The 24,645-nt window shown below is 32.5% G+C and overlaps 2 protein-coding genes across 2 annotated transcripts in view; both read left to right on the forward strand.

Moving 5' to 3' along the window:
• The window catches only part of LOC148945645 (uncharacterized), a 431,669-nt gene extending 416,978 nt beyond the window's left edge, over positions 1 to 14,691 (forward strand). Inside the window, exons 4-6 of the mRNA XM_089097755.1 lie at positions 2,017 to 2,313; positions 7,189 to 7,342; positions 14,527 to 14,691. Of these exons, the coding sequence (XP_088953881.1) occupies positions 2,017 to 2,313; positions 7,189 to 7,342; positions 14,527 to 14,612 (537 nt within the window). The 3' untranslated portion in view covers positions 14,613 to 14,691. The remainder of the gene's footprint in view (positions 1 to 2,016; positions 2,314 to 7,188; positions 7,343 to 14,526) is intronic.
• Positions 14,692 to 18,751: 4,060 nt separating this feature from the next.
• Positions 18,752 to 24,645, forward strand: part of LOC148945648 (uncharacterized) — a 105,733-nt gene continuing 99,839 nt past the window's right edge. The window contains exon 1 of the mRNA XM_089098527.1: positions 18,752 to 18,841. The gene's annotated coding sequence lies outside the window, so the exon portion shown is untranslated. The remainder of the gene's footprint in view (positions 18,842 to 24,645) is intronic.

Genomic DNA, 24,645 nt, shown 5'->3' on the forward strand with positions numbered 1-24,645 from the left:
TTCTCTTAGAATTAATCCGTTCTTTTCTTCAAGTTGGTTCGTCATACCTGTTCAACGGCTGTATTGAAGTATTTCAAAGGAGTCGTTGAACAGTGGATCCGGCAAAACAAATTAAATGGCTTTCTATCCAATTCAATAGTGAAGGATGACAGATTGCCGAAGATTGTCCTTTTTGGCCTGCTGTTTAGGGCTAAACGGAAAGCAAGTTGCCCGCGGTTGGAGTGGATGGATGTCATAAGGAAAGATTGAAGGGAAATGGGAACTTCCTGGGGGGTGTAAAGAGGGAGGCTTTGAATAGATTGGGATGAAGGAGGAGCGTGGGTAGCTGTGTTTACCTCAGGCGGCTTGATGCTGCGGTGAGTTGTTAGTAGTAGTAGTATTCAATTCTATGTTTCTAGTTTTTTAATTGGCATTTAAACCAATACTATGATCCAATTTAATGTGAACATCTGTGGTTCTGCTGCTTTAGCTGAGGTTGAGATCTTTTGCAACAGAGATGCAGCTAAATGAAACTGGGATTGGGCATGATTTGCGTATAATGAAGTTGAATTTTTGGATTAAATTTTAACTCTTCATCAAATTAGATGGCGTCAAGCTAAGATTGGTAGTTAAAAAAATATAATAGGCCATAGGCCATAACATAGGCCATAACACTTGGCTTCTTTGAGCTTCTTGTTCTTCAGCATTGATCATGGATCCTTCGTCAAGTGGTCTAATTTATTATTTTGTAATTGGTTCAAAGTGATCATCTCCAAGTCTAGAACGGTATTTCCGTTATATATTTTAATTTATCAATTCAGCTGTATCTACTAAATTTTGTTTTAGAATAGCTTCAACCGTTAAAATGAGCTCTCAGATATACTTCGAATCGATTACAGCAGCAAGAAAGTACTTGAGAATTCTGCAGATGTTTTAAATTGCCCTTGCATGAAGAGTCTTGAAAACTTAAAGGTTATTAATGAAGGTGGGAAGCCTCGCGTAAATGCTTTCAGAGCCATCGACGGCCTCCAACCAGACAGGAATTGATATTGAAGATTCCAGAAAAGGAGACAAATTAATAAGAAATACGAAATAAAAAGAAGAAAGAAGAGGGGAATTATGTGACGAATGTAGGTATTTTTGGTGAAATCGTGACTTCTTTGGGATGTGGGTGAAGTCCCAAAGGCTACTGTAGGTACATGAGCAAGCAATATATTTCGCATCTCCAAAATTGCTTGCACTGATTACTTGACTAGAATAAGTAATAAAAAAATATTTTGCTTCATAGAAAAATCTTCAAACAGAACAATTTTTCCTCTAAATACAATTCTGAGGTCACAGATAAGTACACAAAATCCATTCTAATGGGAACTAGTTTTTCGACCGAGGGGGTCAATTTTTCAAGAACCCAAAATAGGTTAGGGGAATTTTCAGGAATAACAGGGGCTAATTTGTAGAAATCTGTTTGACAGTTTGTGGGATAAGCAAAGGGGGGCCGTTGTTTTACCCACCGGAAAATATCATCCCCCCCCCGGAAAATACCCCCAGCCCCAGGGGAAATTAATTTTGATGATTTTTTGCCTACATTTTTTCTCCTTCTTCTTTTAATTTGGCGCCCGCTACTACCAAAAATTGCAGAACTTTATATGGAAGTCTTTTCAAAAAAAAAAAATCAACTGCGGTTTTTTTCTAAATTTTTAAGATACTAATGGTGTGTAAATTCCTCAGTTTCACTTTACTTAGCACTTCTCAACTAAGCGAAAAAAAAAATCACAACTCAAAAAAAATTCTCAAATTTGGGAAATCCTATTTTTCGGGGGGGGGGGTATTTTCCGTGGGGGAGCTTTCTAGGGGGAGGTGGTAAACGCTTACAACCTAAGAAAACGCTCTAAGAATCCAACACTGAGTATTTGCCTGGCTAAGATCACTTGCTGATGAACCGTTACGCACTATTTACTAAATCTTCTTGTTCAAAACTATTTCATCTTCGCAATTTGTTTTCTTTGAATCCTCTGATTTTCTTATTCCTCGTTCTAGCAAAAGAAATTATTATGCTGGCCTTATTTTATTCTTCAAGTACTGGTGATTTTACTCATGATCTACCAGTTAATAGTAGCAGCCACAGAATTACAAGGTAGACCAATCGTACAGACAGCACTTGCCAAAATTTCTGAAAACATTGGAAACATCACTGACATATTGCCAGCTGTACCAGCAGACCCAGATACCCCTTCGTCAGATTTGACACCAAAAGATGTAACCACAAAAAAGCCAATCACAAAACCACCAGGTGATTCAACCCTTCCTCCAGATCCTGTTCTGGAAGGCATTGAGGTAACTCATTTATTTACTTGCTTTTTTATTTTATATTCATAGGCTATGTAACCATACAAGGAACGAGGGATTCAAAGCATATATGCAATTTTAAGGATGCTAGCTTTTGATGGATTATTTTTTTTTTACAGTGTTCATGATATCTTTAATGATCACACTTAAGGATATCTTCTTTTTCCATTTTCAAAGGTTCCATGTAAATGAGTTTTTTTCAAAATGCAACTAGTCCTTATCCAGTTGAATCTGCAGGACTAATGCATCTGTTGAGCCTCTAATTGAAGGAATCAAGGCTGTATCCACCGGATTTGAATCCCCCCTCCAAAAATTTTGTCAGACCTGTAAAAAATTATCAAATGCATATAAACACTTCTTCGATGCGTTTTGTAAAGATTTTTTTCGTACCTCCCCCCTAACAAAATCCTGGATACGCCCTTTGAAAGAAAAATTAAAAATTTTTTTTTTAACTGAAAGTAAGGAGCGACATTAAAACTTAAAACAAACAGAAATTATTCCGTATATGGAAGCGGCTGTCTCTCCTCAACGCCTCGCTCTTTACGCTAAAGTTTTTTTATTGTTTTAGAAAATAGAGCTGTGAGAAAGAGTCTAACTTTAGCGTAAAGAGCGAGGTGTTGAGGAGGGAACAGTCCCTTTCATATACTGAATAATTTTTGTTCGTTTTAAGTTTTAATGTCGCTCCTTACTTTCAGTTAATTTTTTTTTTATTTAATTTTTGAACTTTTTTAAATTAATGCAGGTTTTGATTTTGGCTCACCGTACATGAATAATTAAAATAAAATTTGCATTATTTATTTGGTTTAATGGCTTCCTCGAAAGTTGTTTAATTTTAATTACGAACATTTTTATTAGTAATAAATATACGTAACTTACGAATTAACTTACGTAACGAACTTCTATATTAATATAATTTTATTACGTACATTAGGGGGTTCGCCCCCTAGTCAATACCTCGCTCTTTACGCCAAAGTTGGAATTTTGTTCCAATTCTTTAGAAGTAACCTCTTAAACACAAAGAAACTACTAAAAAATCTGTGGCGTAAAGAGCGAGTTATTGACTAGGGGTCGAACCCAGATAATATACGTAACAATTTCTGTTCGATTTAAGTTTTGATGTTGCTCCTTACTTTCAGTTGAAAAACTTGCTTTTTTATATATTTAATTTCTGGTCGTTTTTTAAATAATGCTGGCAAATTCGGCGGTCCCTTCAAAGCAATGTCCCTTCCCCCATGAAAACTTCCTCCGTGGAAAGATCCTTCCACGTAAAAGTTTCGGTTAGTATTGAGCCGGGTCGCTCCATTACAGTTCGTTACCACCACAGTTTATATAATTATCCAGTATGATCATTCCCTATCTCAACCATTATAAAAACCCGGACCGGGGTGCGAGTGCTCCAGAGAACGTAGAAACATAGGCGGCATCAGATCTTTTCACAAGTAGACAAGTTAGGCACGAAACAATCGGAAACAAGTGGAAACCCAGTATTAGGAATAATGCACTTAGTTACCATTTCTCATTGATAGACGCAAACACACTGATCCATAACTGCACGAAGAAGTGGGAGGAGCTTTTTGTTCGCACCGAGAACGAAGACCAGAAATGATCTGCGATAAGCTTACTGGATAATTATATAAACTGTGGTTACTACGCACTGTTTGATGATTACTTTAAAGGAATAACCCCCGCGGAGAAGATATCAGACTGATGTCAAAAAGTTTGGCACAACACTGCCAAAAACTATTTTTGTGAATCAGTTAAAATTCCTGAATAAGTTGTCGTTTCACGGTGGCTGGTGCGCTGTAAGATCACTGTAACATTAAAACATAGTAAGTAAAATTTTAAAAGTTAGATGCTTGTCTTCCAATATAGTGTAAAGTAATAGCCTAGAGTTGTCTACTAACACAGAGATCAGTTAACATTTTCTTATGAAAGGAAAATTGTGAATTAAAACTATCAAGGTTTATTTTCTTTGTGAGATTTTACGACTGAGCGCGTGAACTTCGAAAAGAGTGCGTTCGGATCCTGAACTGTGGTAGTTGACCACAGTTGGCTTGAGTCCAGTCAAGTTGACTGCAGTTCTGACAAGGTCTGAAAGTTGAAAGTTTGCTTCGTTGTCAGTACGACAAAACGGTTGAAAATTAAATATGGCCCTTCTTTAAGATATCTGAATGTAGGCTAAATAGTTTACAAGTGCGGCCTATGTCATGGCTCTTGAACAACTTGGACAGTTTACAATCATTGCTTATTTAGGCTTCAGAATAAACCAAAATGTTATCTTCAAGAGATTTATCATGATTTTCGGCAACTATTACGTTGTAAATCTGTTACAATTCCAAAAATGACCAGAAGAACATAAATGGAGTCTTTTACAAATACCCTAAGGCAGCATTTGTCAATAATTCAAAAATCAATCATTGAAACTCTTAAGTGACTTAGTCATTCTTAAGTGACCAAGTACTGACTCTAGTTAGCAACAGGAGCAACGTTTAGTCAACTTGAGTTCAAGAGTCAATTAGAGTAGCTTTGACGATGGTAGTTGAAACGATTGAATTTGAATGTAGTCACAGACAAAACGTATGTAAAACAGACGTCCAACCAGGGTTGCCACCCGATGGAAAAAATCACTAAATTCTTCAAAAAAAATCACTAAATCAGCACATAGATCACTAAATTACTGACCATAAATCACTAGAAATCATTAGAATTATTATACTCTTTATCATTGTAATTAATAATGGTTTTGTTTCTTTATCATTTTTTATATAGGCGCACCTACAGGAAGGGGTAAAATTATCTCCCTTAGATGCGGAAAAATACCTTTAGATTGACGTTTTGTTTTTTCTCAAGCGGAAATTACCCTTGAAATTTTGAAAAATGCCTTTTTGCATCTTTATGCAGAGAAAAGAACCAAATCCTTGCATCGTAGGGTTGCCACCCGGTGAAAAAAATCATTAGATTCTTAAAAAAAAATCACTAAATCAGCACATAGATCACTAAATTACTGACTATAAATCACTAGAAATCACTAGAATTATTATACTCTTTATCATTGCAATTAATAATGGTTTTGTTTCTTTACCATGTTCTATGTAGGCGCACCTACAGGAAGGGGCAAAATTATCTCCCCTAGATGTGGAAAAATACCTTTAGACTGACGTTTTGTTTTTTCTCAAGCGGAAATTACCCTTGAAATTTTGAAAAATGCCTTTTTGCATCTTTATGCAGAGAAAAGAACAAAATCCTTGCATCGCAGGGTTGCCACCCGGTGAAAAAATCACTAGATTCTTAAAAAAAATCACTAAATCAGCACATAAATCACTAGATTATTGACCAGAAATCACTAGAAATAACTAGAATTATGATACTCTTTATCATTGTAATTACTAATTGTTTTGTTTCTTTACCATGTTCTATATAGGCGCACCTACAGGAAGGGGTAAAATTACCCCCTTAGATGGGGAAAAATACCTTTAGATTGATGTTTTGTTTTTTCTCAAGCGAAAATTACCCTTGAAATTTGGAAAAATGTCTTTTTCATCTTTATGGAGAGAATAAAACGAAATCATTACTTTCACTTTGTATTTTCCCGAGTTTGTACCCTTGGCTTATACCCCGATCACGAAAAACTGGTTATCGGTAATTTAATCGAAATATTTGTTTTTTCTTTGTCGATCCAAAACTCCAGTTTTTTCCCCCAAAAAATATAGAAACTATTTTTTTACCCTAGTTGATCTAATTTAGTTCCTGGGACACCAGCGACAATTTTGAAACTGGCCTTTTTATATTTTCATGGAAAAAATGTCCCATCCTTTACAGATCAGAGGCAACGCTGTAACGATCTCATCGATCTTACTTACTACTTCTTTAATGAAAAAAAAATGAGGTTCCTGCTAATCATACGGAACACACCCAAGAAGTAAAGTTATGTTAATCCTAATGAAATATGACAAAATATAATGATAATATAATGCTTTAGTTTATATAATAACATTACATATATAAAGCAGATAAAACTGATCGATTACAGCTTTCATAAAGCTTATTTAATGAACTACCTTTCTCTCTTCTCTTCTGTCTCTATTTTTTCTTTTCCCCATTTTTATGAGTAAAAGTTTTATATATTATGTATTTAAATGTTTAATAGTTAATAGTAAGAGTTTCCACTATACCCCTCCTTACAGGCTATGGAGCCTTTGTGGGGTTCACAGATTGTACTATTGAATGTTTTTTTTTTTTTTTTTTTTTTTTTTTTTTTTTTTTTTTTTTTTGAAATATATCTTGTCTCCTGATCTTCTACGATTACTGGTTCGGTGTGATTATCCCTCGGAAAACCAAAGAAATAAACACACATCCATGATCCTTCTTTTGGCAGAAAATGCAAAATTCCACATTTCCGTATATAGGAGCTTGAAACATCTACAATATGGTTTTCTGGTATGCTGAATCTGAGGGTGTGATTTTCATTAATCCTTACTTACAGTTTTTTACCACGAACTGTTTGATAAATGCGACGACGACAAACGAGCGTAAAATAAAATTTTTTAGTGCTCTAAGTACAAAAAGTTGTTCATATGATAGACATAATTTTGAAAATGGGGAGGGGGGAGAAAATATCTTAAAAAGTACGTTTTGAGTTCTAGATTTAGAGAATTTGCCTTGTGGGTCCTTGCAGCCAATTCTATGGCAAAACATCCTGCTTTCGCTACTCCTATGTGCTAGTATTGGCCCATTGTTTCTAAGAGTAAGTCCATCCTTTGTTGACCCATTGTTACAAAGAGTAGGCCCATTGTTTCTCAGATTACAAACCCAACCTTTGAAGAGTAAAAAAAATAGTGAAATTTGTCTTATTTTTGTTTTTAGGATGACATTTTGGTTGATTTTTTGAAAGCCGATCCACCTGCAGGATTCAAATCTGAGGAATCTACCAATTCTACAATGCAGAATCCACTAGATAAGACTCACCTCAGTGACACTCGTCTTGTATTCGAAGTTGTTCGAGATGCAGTTTTGGCTGGTATAGTACCCATAACTTATATTTAATCAGTTTAAGGGTGAGAGTAATTATTAAAGTTATAATACTGAAGCAAATATTTATTACCTGAATAGATACCAAATAATATGGAAAACAACATTGGGAGCAGGTAAACAACCACTAAGCATAAAAAACAATAGTGGAAATCGACCAGGTAATAGAAAAGAGACCTAAATAGCTAGTTTTGTCTTCTTCCAAGACCTTATGAAATCTCTCCAGGTGACATGGGAGGAAAACCACCCTGAACATACCAAAGCATATACAGTCTGCAATCTACTATAAACCAATGCGTCCATGAATTAAAGTGGGTAACCAGATTCTAGGAGCATATTTAAACTTGTTTAAAACTGAAACTTTGGAGAACATTTTGTTTAGAAAATTTAAAATGAAAAATCCAATTTAAATTTAAAATATCAAAAAAATACTTAAATTTCTCCGTTAAATTTTGCTTTTTATTCGCTTATAGCAAAGTACACACCCATGTGGCTGACAGAATTTTTTCTAATTGCAAAACGTCCTGACGTCTAAAATGCCTTTAAAGCCTTGTGGATAAATTGAAGTGGGCAGCACATTCCTATGTGTAATAATTTATACGTTTTGAGGTTTACTTCATTGTTTATCCTAATTTTTGTCTATTTCAAATTTAGTTTCTTCATTCATAGTAATTTCTGCTCTTCACTTTTTCACTCTTTACTATTCACTCTTTACTATTCCTGGATGAACTTCTCTTAATTAAATTTATGTCAGTTTCTCATTTATATAGTTAGTACTAGAAGAGTAAGGGTGGTTGGAGTAGCCACAAAACTGTTTCGGTTCTATTGCACTATTAGCCTTAGATTTGTAATCAGCAACCTCGTAGTGGCAAAGTTCTCGTGTTTATTACTTTCTAAGGCAGAAGTTTCCATGATTGAACAGATCAAAATATAATAGTGAATTAGCTCAACCAAGTTTCTAAAGTAGGGAAATAAAGTGTCTAAAACGTTAAATTGGTTTGTTTCTATAACCATGAGACTCTGCACATGCTAGCTTTTTTCATGGCAAGATCTGAAGAACCTATTATAACTTAATTATATTTCATTATTCCTATTCCTATTTATTCCTATTCCATTTCATTCCTATTTCCTATTTCATTATTCATTATACCATTATACCAGCTTATTCCTATTTCCTATTTCATCCCTATTTCATTATTCCTATTCCATTATTCCTATGATTATATTTCATTAATCCTAGCATTATTTCTAGGTATAAAAATCGTATCTTTCACAAAGTCATTTCGCAACCTGATGAAAATTCTGACAATACCATACCTGGAAAAAAATAAGCACTCAAGAAAGCCATATAGAAGATAAATTCTCAATTGAAAGTTCACTCTGCTGCCATTCAAAATCAACCTCTCTATTCAGTTACCCTTCCCCATTTCTTGAAAGCCTCTTATATTTTAGCTTTCGTTTTAATATTTTCCAGTCGACTTTTATCTATTTTTGTTTCATTCTTCTTCTGCAGTGAAGACGATGGCGAAGTGGCTGCGAATTATGTCGTAGACCTTCGTAGTCCTACGTTTTTTCGTAATTGAACCTCCCCAAAATTAATTTGACTCAGTATATATTTGGCTTTTTTCTGTAATATAACATCAGAACACCTCTACATAAACTATCATCTCTATATATTCTCTAGCAATAAGGATGAATTCCAACACAATGGTAAAGAAAATTTCAGCAGTCAGAAACAAACTTTGTTTTATAATTCAGTTTGAAGCCGATATTAAACCATACTATAGCACATTCTATACACACGTAGGCATGAAAGAACACTAAAATAAAAAAGATTGAAATTTTTGATAATTCTAACTAACGAAGAGATCTAATAAACATTAAAATGAAATATGTTTTTACCATTGCATGATTCATATTTAAAATCAAAACCGGTTATTTATTTTCTGTTTAATTGTCTACAAGCTTGTGGAGTTATTCAATATTTACTTAAATTGAATTAATTACCTTCCTCCCAATAAAATAAAATATGTTTTTACCATTGCATGATTCATATTTAAAATCAAAGCCAGTTATTTATTTTCTGTTTAATTGTCTACAAGCTTGTGGAGTTATTCAATTTTTACTAAAATTGAATTAATTACCTTACTCCCAATAAAATAAAATATGTTTTTACCATTGCATGATTCATATTTAAAATCAAAACCAGTTATTTATTTTCTGTTTAATTGTCTACAAGCTTGTGGAGTTATTCAATTTTTACTAAAATTGAATTAATTACCTTACTCCCAATAAAATAAAATATGTTTTTACCATTGCATGATTCATATTTAAAATCAAAACCAGTTATTTATTTTCTGTTTAATTGTCTACAAGCTTGTGGAGTTATTCAATTTTTACTAAAATTGAATTAATTACCTTACTCCCAATAAAATAAAATATGTTTTTACCATTGCATGATTCATATTTAAAATCAAAACCAGTTATTTATTTTCTGTTTAATTGTCTACAAGCTTGTGGAGTTATTCAATTTTTACTAAAATTGAATTAATTACCTTACTCCCAACAAAATAAAATATGTTTTTACCATTGCATGATTCATATTTAAAATCAAAGCCAGTCATTTATTTCCTGTTTAATTGTCTACAAGCTTGTGGAGTTATTCAATTTTTACTAAAATTGAATTAATTACCTTCCTCCCAATAAAATAAAATATGTTTTTACCAGTGCATGATTCATATTTAAAATCAAAACCGGCTATTTATTTTCTGTTTAATTGTCTACAAGCTTGTGGAGTTATTCAATTTTTACTTAAATTGAATTAATTACCTTCCTTCCAATAAAATAAAATATGTTTTTACCATTGCATGATTCATATTTAAAATCAAAACCGGCTATTTATTTTCTGTTTAATTGTCTACAAGCTTGTGGAGTTATTCAATTTTTACTTAAATTGAATTAATTACCTTCCTTCCAATAAAATAAAATATGTTTTTACCATTGCATGATTCATATTTAAAATCAAAACCCGCTATTTATTTTCTGTTTAATTGTCTACAAGCTTATGGAGTTATTCAATATTTACTTAAATTGAATGAATTACCTTCCTCCCAATAAAATAAAATATGTTTTTACCATTGCATGATTCATATTTAAAATCAAAACCGGCTATTTATTTTCTGTTTAATTGTCTACAAGCTTGTGGAGTTATTCAATTTTTACTTAAATTGAATTAATTACCTTCCTCCCAATAAAATAAAATATGTTTTTACCATTGCATGATTCATATTTAAAATCAAAGCCAGCTATTTATTTTCTGTTTAATTGTCTACAAGCTTGTGGAGTTATTCAATTTTTACTAAAATTGAATTAATTATATTACTCCCAATAAAATAAAATATGTTTTTACCATTGCATGATTCATATTTAAAATCAAAACCGGCTATTTATTTTCTGTTTAATTGTCTACAAGCTTGTGGAGTTATTCAATATTTACTTAAATTGAATGAATTACCTTCCTCCCAATAAAATAAAATATGTTTTTACCATTGCTTGATTCATATTTAAAATCAAAACCGGCTATTTATTTTCTGTTTAATTGTCTACAAGCTTGTGGAGTTATTCAATTTTTACTTAAATTGAATTAATTACCTTCCTCCCAATAAAATAAAATATGTTTTTACCATTGCATGATTCATATTTAAAATCAAAACCGGCTATTTATTTTCTGTTTAATTGTCTACAAGCTTGTGGAGTTATTCAATTTTTACTAAAATTGAATTAATTACCTTCCTCCCAATAAAATAAAATATGTTTTTACCATTGTATAATTCATATTTAAAATCAAAACCGGCTATTTATTTTCTGTTTAATTGTCTACAAGCTTGTGGAGTTATTCAATTTTTACTTAAATTGAATTAATTACCTTCCTCCCAATAAAATAAAATATGTCTTTACCGTTGCATGATTCATATTTAAAATCAAAACCGGCTATTTATTTTCTGTTTAATTGTCTACAAGCTTGTGGAGTTATTCAATTTTTACTTAAATTGAATTAATTACCTTCCTTCCAATAAAATAAAATATGTTTTTACCATTGCATGATTCATATTTAAAATCAAAACCGGCTATTTATTTTCTGTTTAATTGTCTACAAGCTTGTGGAGTTATTCAATTTTTACTTAAATTGAATTAATTACCTTCCTTCCAATAAAATAAAATATGTTTTTACCATTGCATGATTCATATTTAAAATCAAAACCAGTTATTTATTTTCTGTTTAATTGTCTACAAGCTTGTGGAGTTATTCAATATTTACTAAAATTGAATTAATTACCTTACTCCCAATAAAATAAAATATGTTTTTACCATTGCATGATTCATATTTAAAATCAAAACCGGCTATTTATTTTCTGTTTAATTGTCTACAAGCTTGTGGAGTTATTCAATATTTACTTAAATTGAATTAATTACCTTCCTCCCAATAAAATAAAATATGTTTTTACCATTGCATGATTCATATTTAAAATCAAAACCGGCTATTTATTTTCTGTTTAATTGTCTACAAGCTTGTGGAGTTATTCAATATTTACTTAAATTGAATTAATTACCTTCCTCCCAATAAAATAAAATATGTTTTTACCATTGCATGATTCATATTTAAAATCAAAACCCGCTATTTATTTTCTGTTTAATTGTCTACAAGCTTGTGGAGTTATTCAATATTTACTTAAATTGAATGAATTACCTTCCTCCCAATAAAATAAAATATGTTTTTACCATTGCATGATTCATATTTAAAATCAAAACCGGCTATTTATTTTCTGTTTAATTGTCTACAAGCTTGTGGAGTTATTAAATTTTTACTTAAATTGAATTAATTACCTTCCTCCCAATAAAATAAAATATGTTTTTACCATTGCATGATTCATATTTAAAATCAAAACCAGTTATTTATTTTCTGTTTAATTGTCTACAAGCTTGTGGAGTTATTCAATTTTTACTTAAATTGAATTAATTACCTTACTCCCAATAAAATAAAATATGTTTTTACCATTGCATGATTCATATTTAAAATCAAAACCGGCTATTTATTTTCTGTTTAATTGTCTACAAGCTTGTGGAGTTATTCAATATTTACTTAAATTGAATGAATTACCTTCCTCCCAATAAAATAAAATATGTTTTTACCATTGCTTGATTCATATTTAAAATCAAAACCGGCTATTTATTTTCTGTTTAATTGTCTACAAGCTTGTGGAGTTATTCAATTTTTACTTAAATTGAATTAATTACCTTCCTTCCAATAAAATAAAATATGTTTTTACCATTGCATGATTCATATTTAAAATCAAAACCGGCTATTTATTTTCTGTTTAATTGTCTACAAGCTTGTGGAGTTATTCAATTTTTACTAAAATTGAATTAATTACCTTCCTCCCAATAAAATAAAATATGTATTTACCATTGCATGATTCATATTTAAAATCAAAACCGGCTATTTATTTTCTGTTTAATTGTCTACAAGCTTGTGGAGTTATTCAATTTTTACTTAAATTGAATTAATTACCTTCCTCCCAATAAAATAAAATATGTCTTTACCGTTGCATGATTCATATTTAAAATCAAAACCGGCTATTTATTTTCTGTTTAATTGTCTACAAGCTTGTGGAGTTATTCAATTTTTACTTAAATTGAATTAATTACCTTCCTCCCAATAAAATAAAATATGTTTTTACCATTGCATGATTCATATTTAAAATCAAAACCGGCTATTTATTTTCTGTTTAATTGTCTACAAGCTTGTGGAGTTATTCAATTTTTACTTAAATTGAATTAATTACCTTCATCCCAATAAAATAAAATATGTTTTTACCATTGCATGATTCATATTTAAAATCAAAACCAGTTATTTATTTTCTGTTTAATTGTCTACAAGCTTGTGGAGTTATTCAATTTTTACTAAAATTGAATTAATTACCTTACTCCCAATAAAATAAAATATGTTTTTACCATTGCATGATTCATATTTAAAATCAAAACCGGCTATTTATTTTCTGTTTAATTGTCTACAAGCTTGTGGAGTTATTCAATATTTACTTAAATTGAATGAATTACCTTCCTCCCAATAAAATAAAATATGTTTTTACCATTGCATGATTCATATTTAAAATCAAAACCGGCTATTTATTTTCTGTTTAATTGTCTACAAGCTTGTTGAGTTATTCAATATTTACTTAAATTGAATTAATTACCTTCCTCCCAATAAAATAAAATATGTTTTTACCATTGCATGATTCATATTTAAAATCAAAACCGGCTATTTATTTTCTGTTTAATTGTCTACAAGCTTGTGGAGTTATTCAATTTTTACTTAAATTGAATTAATTACCTTCCTCCCAATAAAATAAAATATGTTTTTACCATTGCATGATTCATATTTAAAATCGAAACCAGTTATTTATTTTCTGTTTAATTGTCTACAAGCTTGTGGAGTTATTCAATTTTTACTAAAATTGAATTAATTACCTTACTCACAATAAAATAAAATATGTTTTTACCATTGCATGATTCATATTTAAAATCAAAACCGGCTATTTATTTTCTGTTTAATTGTCTACAAGCTTGTGGAGTTATTCAATTTTTACTTAAATTGAATTAATTACCTTCCTTCCAATAAAATAAAATATGTTTTTACCATTGCATGATTCATATTTAAAATCAAAACCGGCTATTTATTTTCTGTTTAATTGTCTACAAGCTTGTGGAGTTATTCAATTTTTACTTAAATTGAATTAATTACCTTCCTCCCAATAAAATAAAATATATTTTTACCATTGCATGATTCATATTTAAAATCAAAACCGGCTATTTATTTTCTGTTTAATTGTCTACAAGCTTGTGGAGTTATTCAATTTTTACTTAAATTGAATTAATTACCTTCCTCCCAATAAAATAAAATGTGTGTGACTGTTTGAAGGAGTCTAAGGAACACTTGAAGGATTATAATTGAATACCTAAAGGAGCTTAGCCAGAGTTTAAGCTTAACCTTCTGGAGGTTGTTTTTTCTAGATCTTTATATTTTTACCGAAATCTTGATCTTTTAGTTTGGTAGAAATGTAGAAAACTAACTCAATCTAAGAATTGGCTCAATTTTTTATTATTTTCTTTCAGCCGCCTGTCTATACTGCCTTTTGGTCGTCTACAGTTTTTATCGGAAGCTTGACTATGTAGCCCCTGAACAGAAGCCAGACGTGTAATTCCTCCCTCTTATCTTATGTACATATGATTCTCTTTTTTTTTAAGCTCTGAATTATAAAAATAAATATTTAAATTTTTGTTGATCTTGTTCGTGCCTGTATCTCGGTAATGCGGAAATACTACCGAGTTAAGTAAAACTAAACTGAACAAAAGGGTTTCGAGTCTGTTGTCTTATGTATGGATTAAATAAAAAAATGAGTTTTTTTTACCGAAAGTAAGGAGCGACATTAAAACTTAATACGAACAGAAATTATTCCGTATATGAAAGAGGCTGTCCCCTCCTCAACACCTTGGTCTTTACGCTAAAGTTTTAGATTGTTTTAAAAAACAGAGTATTGAGAAAGAGTCAAACTTTAGCGTAAAGAGCGAGGCATTGAATAGGGGACAGCTCCCTTCATGACGGAATAATTTCTGTTCGTTTTAAGTTTAGATGTCGCTTCTTACTTTCAGTTAAAAATACTTTTTTTTTTTATTTAATTTCTGAACGTTTTTAAATTAATGCGGGTTTTGATTTTGGCTCACCGTACATGAATAATTAAAACGAAATTTGCATACACTGTAGGGTTTGAGAGGAGGCAGAGACATACTGGGGCTTACACTCCACTCTCTACGTAAAACAACTTGTGCAGATAACGACTTATAGGCTATTTTCGTAAAGCCTAAAGAAAATGTTCTTGGAGAAACCTCACACTTGGAATTTCCCCGATTCGTTATTACTTAATTGCAACCTCAGGTTGCCACGCCTGGCTCTAGACTAGGGGAGGGGTATCCCACACGTTCAAACGAACGCGTAGTTCTGATCTATACTCCAAAAAAAACCACGGGATATCATCTCATTTGATTTTCCTCATATCAAAATAGGAGAGAAATTCTGCCAAACAAAAATCGTGGCAGAACTTCTATATCAGAACTTCTATATTAGAACTTCTTATCAGATCTTATATATATATATATAATATATATATATATATATATATATATATATATATATATATATATATATATATATATATACACTGCCATCCAACGTGTCTCCCGTGTAGAACAATTCGAATAAAGGGTTCATTTCCTCTCGAATTTACCTTTGAGGGAAACGAAGGATGTTGTGCATGGGACAATACCAGGTGTTACGAGGGATCGGCTCTCTCAGCCTCTTAACCTCCAACCGTGGATACACGTCAATCTTTGAATCAAAACAAAACTTGCCCCATAGTATAGTTTAAAATTACTTGTGGTGAAAGATAAAAATTGTCGTGGGAGTGATTTGAGTACAGGGAAAGAGGAAAAAGTGTCAATGCCATCTGAAGATTAAAATTGGGTACAGGCTAATACACACTTTTACACACTAAAATTGGGTACATAAAACGGGGTAAATTTTTTTTTGGTGCGGGGGGATTATGTGCTAACTGGTAATTGGAAGGAATATGTCCCTTGGGTCATAGTTCGAAGAGGCCAGGCATTTGTAGGGTAATCACAACTTTCCCAACAGCTGCGGTTTGAGGGAGCTAACAATCATCTCCAACTTCCTGAAGGGACTCTCTTTCATTAATTGGGGCCAAATGCCTCACAAAGTTCGTGAGACAGACCTCAAATCCCTCTCCAGGCTCCCTCAACGCACCTATCCTGTGTACGACCTATATTTTCTAAAACCCGCTACAGTCCTTCCAATTCCACCTCCCAATCATCTCTGTTATCTCCAAGAGAATGGAAGCCTCGTCTTCCCATTTTTGCTCTTTTCTCCTCTGAATTTTGGAGCTAACAAGGACAATTCACCTGAAATATGTCTACCATCGCAGACTGAATTTTCAAATATGCCCCTTTTTCCACATTTCTCTTCCCTCTTCTACTCTTTCTCAATCTTTCAGTCAAAATAATAAGTTTTGTTTGCTTATAAATTTCATAAGTTTATAAATTTAATAATTTAATAAGTTTTTACTTGTAAATTTAATAAGTTTAATTTATAAATTTTGATACGTTATCAGCAGAATAGGAAAATTCCAATGGAAGAATTTAAAACTATGCATGACATGGTCACCCATAATCTGGATTTTAGAACCTTGTCTAATCACTACTTCCAATGTTGTATAATAGAAATCTAAAAACAAAAATAACAAAATATAACGTAGCGTCATTCAGCCAGGGGGCAATCCCCTGCCCTCCCCCCTTAATGGGCGGCCATGATGCATGACGATCCTTATAATTGTAATCTGGTCCATTAAGGCACACCGTTGAGAGACAAAATTACAACTTAGGACAAATTTCTGTGTACTCCTTCCCAACCATATTTTTCTCCTTCCCAACTGATATATACACATTTGACTTGCATGGCTCTAAATATTGAAAGTAAAGGACTGAACACAACATTTTCCTGGCCCTCTCCTACAAGTCCATTTTAAGTTACACTTTATAGCTTGTACATTCTCATGACTTTTTAAAATCAGATACCGTGTAGGGTCAAACAAAAAGAAATTTTCCCGTATCAGATGAGAGGAGGTTGTAAGGAGGGATTTAAGCAAAATTAAAACTTCTTGTGAAGGTGTAAAGCGGGAGTCTTTAAATCGAATGGGATGGAGTATGAGCGTGCGCAGTTGTGTTGGCCTCAGGTGGCTTGGTGGTGCAGTGAGTTGTTAGTAGTAGTAATAGTAGTGATGAGCAGAGAAGTGAAATAAAAGAGAATCTGAAGTAAATAATGCGTCGATACATTGTAAACATCTGAGGATATTTTTAATTTCGGCTGAATTTTGGGCAAACTATCTGAAACCGCCCATAAACCACAAATATAATACTTAAAATCTGATTTTGAATGCAATGATGAAAAATGCGACACAGTGCTTTTTTAACTGGAAAGGCCCACTTCCTGATGAGATTGTACTTGGGAATCCAAAGATCCGCCTGTAGGACCAAATCGTTTATCTTGGCCTTCCCATTGAAACTAGGAGAACTCTTCAAACGCCGCATATCAGCTTCATATGCTTCCATAGTCTCTGTTAAGCTTAGTTTCAATCGCCACAATCTTGCAACGCTGTATAACCCTGTTGTTCTCAGCCATATCTACATTGCATCGTTATGGAAGATTCCCGCAAGCGCAGGTAAATTGAAAATCCACTCCACTTTCTTTCGTTTTTCAAAATACCTACTGAGATGTCCAATTTGGAGTCGCAGTTCAAAGCTGGCTGTCTAATAGTCCTCATACCGCAACTGTTAGTGCAGTATGCTCATTTTTTATCTTTCATCTCAATAATTTAAAATTATCCTCAGGCTTGTACTCAGCAATCTATCACTTCAATTCTAGAAGCACTTTTTTGAACCTTTTGACAGTTCGGATTGAATGGCTGTCTTGAAATTTTAATCTGGTACCACATGCGGCGGTCAAGTGATGACAAATTGCACTCCAAGTGGTTTTTCCCTTGAAAAGGAGAATAAAATTTTAATCTATGATCAAAAGTGAAATTTTCCAAATTTTCTGTACCCCTATTTTTTATTTGACGAGGCTGAAGACAGAAATACTGAATATGGACATAGTTCTGTAAGCAAGATTAACCAAATAAAAAGTAAATTGCCTTGGAATTTGAGGGGATTGGAATTGAAAAGGTCATCAGAGAAATTTGAGAGGATTAGGAGGTTTTCTAAAGGAGAGACTTTGAAGCTATCAAGAACATGGGGTGATGGCAGCTTGTTCCCGTGGTTAGCTGTTCGTTAACAGTAGTAATATTGCCAAGTAGAAAGTTTCACATCTTTCTAATTACCTATAGCCTCGTTGTTACTTGGTGTTTGACAAACAAAGTGGTCAAGAATTCTGTCAAAAAAAAAAGTTTTTCGATCGACGTAATTTTCCTTGTGGATTCGTTGATTAGTTTTTTTATGCTGTGTCCACAAAATGCCAAACGAAGACAGGACTTGTTGCGTGTGAATCGGGTGTACATCTCACAGTCATAGGTAAAATATTTTAAATAGTATATGAACACTATTTGAATAATATCATATATAGATGTATTATTATGCATTAATACGCATGGTTCCAACTGAGTTTCTCAGATTTCAGGCCGTTTTCCAGGAGTCACCCAGTGTAGACGCGCTCTTAGGACTAGATTAGGGATTTAGGTTTAAAAATCTGAAAATTTTGAATTTTAAACAAAAGTGCTGTTGTCATTTGTCAAATTTCATCTAAACCCTTTTTGAATTGTGGATCAGGCATTCAAACATACCTGCAGAGCTGTAAACTATCCAAGTGAGGAGACTAATAAACCAGCCTAGGACTTGCTTAAGGCTCTAGACTAGGCTAATAGATCTTATGTTTGCCTATTGTAGGCAAGGCTAAACTATAATTTTTGTTGTTGTTCTGAATTGAATAGGTGGAATATTTTGCTAAAGTACATAGCTTAAAGCTGTAGCAATAGAAAATTGCTTGGCTACACAAAATGTGGTACTAAATACTGACCGTATCAAAGGCAATATTATGCCCAAAGGTTGTGAACTTACACCCTGTAATTTCTCCGATAGCGCCGCTTATAGCGCTAAAGATTGTGTCAACTAGGCTAGCGCCGCCCTCAATTAATGGGAGAAAATTGAATAGGCCTATGTAGATATATAAATGGGAGTATACCCAATGGATATTATCTAAAAATTTCTATTCTATAGAATGTAAAAATAATATCCAACCATACTTAGTTATTGCCAAAATTATCCAACTAGTTAGCTATCTGAAAAATCCTTTTAAGCAAATAAGAAATTATCTAACTAGGAAAATAATTAAAATTTAAAAGAAAAATAATTTTATATTGCTAGCCAAATACAATAAAGCATAAAAGCCAACTTAGTATCTGTAACTAGGTGGATAATACTTTAACTTAATGCTTGTAATATATATCTAACTAGACAGATAAGTCAATTCTTCATACAAATTAGTGATGATATCCAACTAGTCAGACAATTTTTTCTCTTAGACATAGCATGAACATCTAACTTGGTGGATAACACTTTGTCCTAGCCCTTCTGATATTAATCAAACTAGTTAGGCTAGTTAAGTAACTTCCTGCCTAGTTAAATATATATTATAAGATCTAAGACTCAGCATTATCCACTTAGTTAGATATTCTTGCTGTGCCTAAAAGAAACAATTTATCTGGCTAGTTGGATATTATCCCAAAACTGCATAGCCTAATGGAATTTACTTATCCTCCTAGTTGAATTAGACTTGTTATTATCCACCTAGTTAGATGTTCATTCTGTTCCACCAAGAGAAATGAATTATCTGGCTAGTTGGATATTAACCCCAAACTGCTTATAGAATCTTCTTATCTGCCTAGATGGATATATATCAGAAACTCTAAGCAACATTATTATCCAACTAGGTAGATATTCTCTCAGCCTAAGAGAAACAATTTATCTGGCTAGTTGGATATTAACCCCAAACAGCTTAGAGAATCTTCTTATCTTCCTATTTGCATATATATGAGAAACACTAAGCTACATTATTATCCACCTAGGAAGATATTCTTGCTGTGCTTAAGAGAAACAATTTATCTGGCTAGTTAGATATTATCACAAAACTGTATAATGAAATTTACTTATCCTCCTAGTTGGATATATTAGGAGTGTTAAGACTTGGTATTATCCACCTAGTTAGATGTTCATGCTATGACTAAGAGAAATGAATTATTTGGCTAGTTGGATATTAACCCCAAACTGCTTAGAGAATCTTTTTATCTGCCCAGTTGGATATATATCAGAAACACTAAGCAACATTATTATTGAACTAGGTAGATATTCTCTCTGCCTAAGAGAAACAATTTATCTGGCTAGTTGGATGTTAACCCCAAACTGCTTAGAGAATCTTCTTATTTGCCTAGTTGGATATATATCAGAAACACTAAGCTACATTATTATCCACCTAGTTAGATATTCTTGCTGTACCTAAGAGAAACAATTTATCTGGCTAGTTGGATATTATCTGAAAACTGTGTAATGGACTTTACTTATCCTCCCAGTTGGATATAGGCTATATCAGAAGTGTCAAGACTTGGTATTATCCACCTAGTTACATGTTCATGCTGTGCCTAAGAGAAATGAATTATCTGTCTAATTGGATACTAACCCTAAACTGCTTAGAGAATCTTCTTATATGACTAGTTGGATATATATATATCAGAAACACTAAGCTACGTTATTATACAACTAGGTTGATATTCTTGCTGTTCCTAAGAGAAACAATTTATCTGGCTAGTTGGATATTAACCCAAAACTGCTTAGAGAATCTTCTTATCTGACTATTTGGATATATATCCAAAACACTAAGCTATGTTAGCCTATTATCCAACTAGGTAGATATTCTGTATAGCCTATTGCATAGACTGTCAAATATTCAGCTAGGTAGGTAAAGGTGTAAGAGTCTTAAAAATGTTATTATCTGTCTAGCATGATATTTTATCTTGATACTAAGTGTAGTTGGATATTATTTTTACATTCTATAGAATGTAATTTTTTAAAGAATATCCATTGGGCACCTTCCCTATATAAATGTGGCCTCTTTTTTCTTCAGCTATCTGGAGATCAGATTCCTCTGGGAGCGTTACCTTGGAGACATGTGAACTAATTACCTATTACTAGGCTAGATCCAGACATATAAAATGAAATAAACACAAATAAAAAAGGCACCATATTTATTGAAACTTACCTATCTAGGTAAACAGCAGTGGGTCATTCAAAATGACAATAATGGTGACCGAGATACAAAATTAAAGGATTGCAAGGATCGTACGCTAAAAATTCTGTCTAAACGGTCCTGATTCTTATTTACAAATAATTTTAAAAAACACTTTTACCCCACTACCAAACGCAGTTCTTTCGTCCTGCGCTGTAGGGACTGGCTTGCCATTGGCTCACATGGTCCAATGATGCGATCCCTTCGTCCAATAATCTTTCTTAAGTATTTTTGATGATTTAGGCGTTCACACGGTTCTTATCGTTTAAACTTCCTTAGAAATATTGTACATAGCATCTTTTTTTTTATTACTCACTCTCATAGCAAAATCTAAAGCTTGATAGCGCTGTCCTTTGTCTGGGGGTGACTGCACTTTTCTCTTTGATGATTACGGAATTTTCATTTTTGAAATTAGATTTAACTTAATTAGAGGAAGTCAGAATTATCTTTAGAAAGAAGGAACTGTATTTTGGTATTTTAAATACATCGCATTTTACTCATGGTACAAAGCTAACATAAAATTTTAAAAAAATACTGAGCCTGTACAAAGAGTTCAAATAATTGGATAATAAGCATTTCTATTGGAAATGAATTTCAGCCCCCCCCCCCCCTATGTCTGTCAATTCAGGGTTTGGTTTGGTATCGCCATTAGTGGGGGGGGGGGGCTGTAATTCATTTCCAATAGAAATGCTTATTATATTCATAATAAGCATAAAAAAAGGAATCGAATGGTGTATTTACTTTATTTGAAACTCAATAATAATATGATTTGGTATATATTGACTGAGAAGGAAACATAATAAGAAAACAAGGTAAAATTCTACTTTAGCTACTTTTGGCTATCTTGGGAAGGGGTTAGGTTAGGAAAATGAGACTTTCAGGGATGGGTCTACAGGCTGAAGTATGTCCCGGGAAGGTATTTTGAAGGGTCAATATCTACCAAATCATATTATTGAGTTAGGAATAAAGTGAATACACCATTCAATGCATTTTTTTATTCTGATTATAAATATAATGAGAATTTCTATCGAAAATTAATTTCCGCCCCCCCCCCCCGATATAGGATATACCTAACCTTCACCTTAAGTGAAATAGAGAGGGGGGGGGGGGCTGAAATTACTTTCCGAAATAAAAAAGTTTTTAATTCTTTATAAGCATAAAAAAAGACCACGAAATATGTATTAACTTTAGTCCTAAATCAATAATATGATTTGTTAGATATTGACCTTTTGAAGTACCTACCTCCACTCTTTCTCCCTCTAAAGGGTCATGAAATTTGCCTACATGACAGGTCTATACCCATTGAAATTTTGACAAAACAACATTTTACCTTAATTTTCAGTTATCAGTTTCTTTTTCTCTAGTTTTAGCTGTGAAAATACAATTTCAGTTATTTGAGCAGAATTTTAAGACATATAAATAGTTTATTTCCAAAATTTAGGAAATGTATTTGCATATCTTTAAAACCTTATAAATTGGGATTGAGCAAAGTTGTCAAGCTGTAAACAATTTTGTTGTACTTCATTTAAGCAAAAGATCTATTTTGCAAGGTTTCACTTCTATAGCTCACATATTTTTAAAGGTCAGGACCCTCTAGAGGAAGAAGGAGTGGAGGTGGGTACTTCAAAATATCTTCCCAGGACACACTTTAGCCTGTAGACCCATCCCTGAAAGTTTCATTTTCTTAACCTAACACCTTTCCAAGATAGTCAAAAGTAGCTAAAGTAGAATTTTACCAAAAACAATTCTTAATGCAGATGTGGCTAACATATTTAGACTGCAGCTCCACTATAGTTTACACCCCCCCCCCTACCCGGCTAATGTGTAATTATATAGGCTATTTCCAATACATTCCACCACCCATTACTTTTTTCTCTGGTTTTTGGCTCATCACAGTTGATTCAGTTGGTACTTGTATAATAGGGTAAAAAACCAGTATCCAATTGAGCAAAATTGTGTAAAACTAAAACCCTCACATCTTGTTACCACAGAGGAATTAAGAAGGATTGGGTATATTAATGAATAGCTAAAAATCTAAGCTATGCATCAATATGGTTATTATTCAGATTATTTAAGATCAACCACTTGAAACTATTAATCTATTGACTTACCGTCAGGGACCACTTTTTGGAAATACCAAATATCCTATTTTGATGTATATATCCTTTTAGTGTTTCAGTTTTATTCATATATTGACAGAAAGCTGATTTTCTTCTGATTCTAGAAATGTAACTTCTATTGCTTGATATTTATTCTATAGCCTATATCACAAATATTTAAATATAATTTTTCTATTCAATTGCTTTTCAAAACAGAGACCACATTTTCAATTTATGTTGACAAATCATTGGTGAAAATTTGACCAAGAAGGCAGGGTTCTTGTTACTGCCCTCACATTGCATCATGTTGTAGCAAACAGGGGTGGTCCAAAAACGGGATACCACCAGATGGCTAATTTGACAGTGTATATATATACAAATCTTTAAATTAGCCAACCGGCCAACCAGTATTTTAAGACTAGGAGTCCAGCTGGACATAAGGAAAAAAATTAAGAAAACAATTCTTACTCCATATAATGTAAAATAGTCCTAGTTAACACATTTTGCAGGGGGAGAGCCTTTATCTTTACTTCTTTGCTTGTTTTTCCAGTTTTTCTAAGAAATTCATGAATTTCTTAGAGCCTATATATTCACAGAATATATACCCCCACCCCCCTAAGGTGTAAATATATACCTAGGATTGCATTCTGAATCTAAATATAACATCCATTAGCATCACAAATGAACTTTTCTCCCATAATAGCCATGTGGTGGATGTCTGTCCAAAAACCCATTGCTATTTTTCTGGAATGCCAAAGAAAAGCAGTTTTACCCTAAAAGAGGTGTTTTACCCTATAGCCCTTACTGCTCAAGTTGTTCATTCATTGATGCATTATAGGCTAGAACTGTTTTTGTTTATTAGTTTATTTCAGCTTAGTGTGTGACAAGATAAAGAGAAGTGACAGAATAGGTGGTAAATATTTAATTTGGGCTATATGTTTGTACATTAGGGGGAGAGGGTTAGGGGTAAAGTATTTGGACAGTTAGAAGTTAGAAAATAATTCTTACATCATAATATGCAGAATAATTGTACCTAATACATTAGGCATGCAGATTCACTATACTTTAACCCCCCTCCCCCCCAATAATATGCAAATATATAACCCAGATTTGTTTCTAAAGTATTATATTTTTATCATGCTTAGGTATATATATATTTCATTATGATTGAGTATTAAAGAAACATTTTAGATGAATATTAGATAATGGCTATATCATACAAGGGACATCCAC

The sequence above is a fragment of the Artemia sp. Qi Xiang Cuo genome, chromosome 12, assembly GCF_049724085.1.
Source record: "Artemia sp. Qi Xiang Cuo chromosome 12, ASM4972408v1, whole genome shotgun sequence".
Lineage (NCBI taxonomy): Eukaryota > Metazoa > Arthropoda > Branchiopoda > Anostraca > Artemiidae > Artemia > Artemia sp. Qi Xiang Cuo.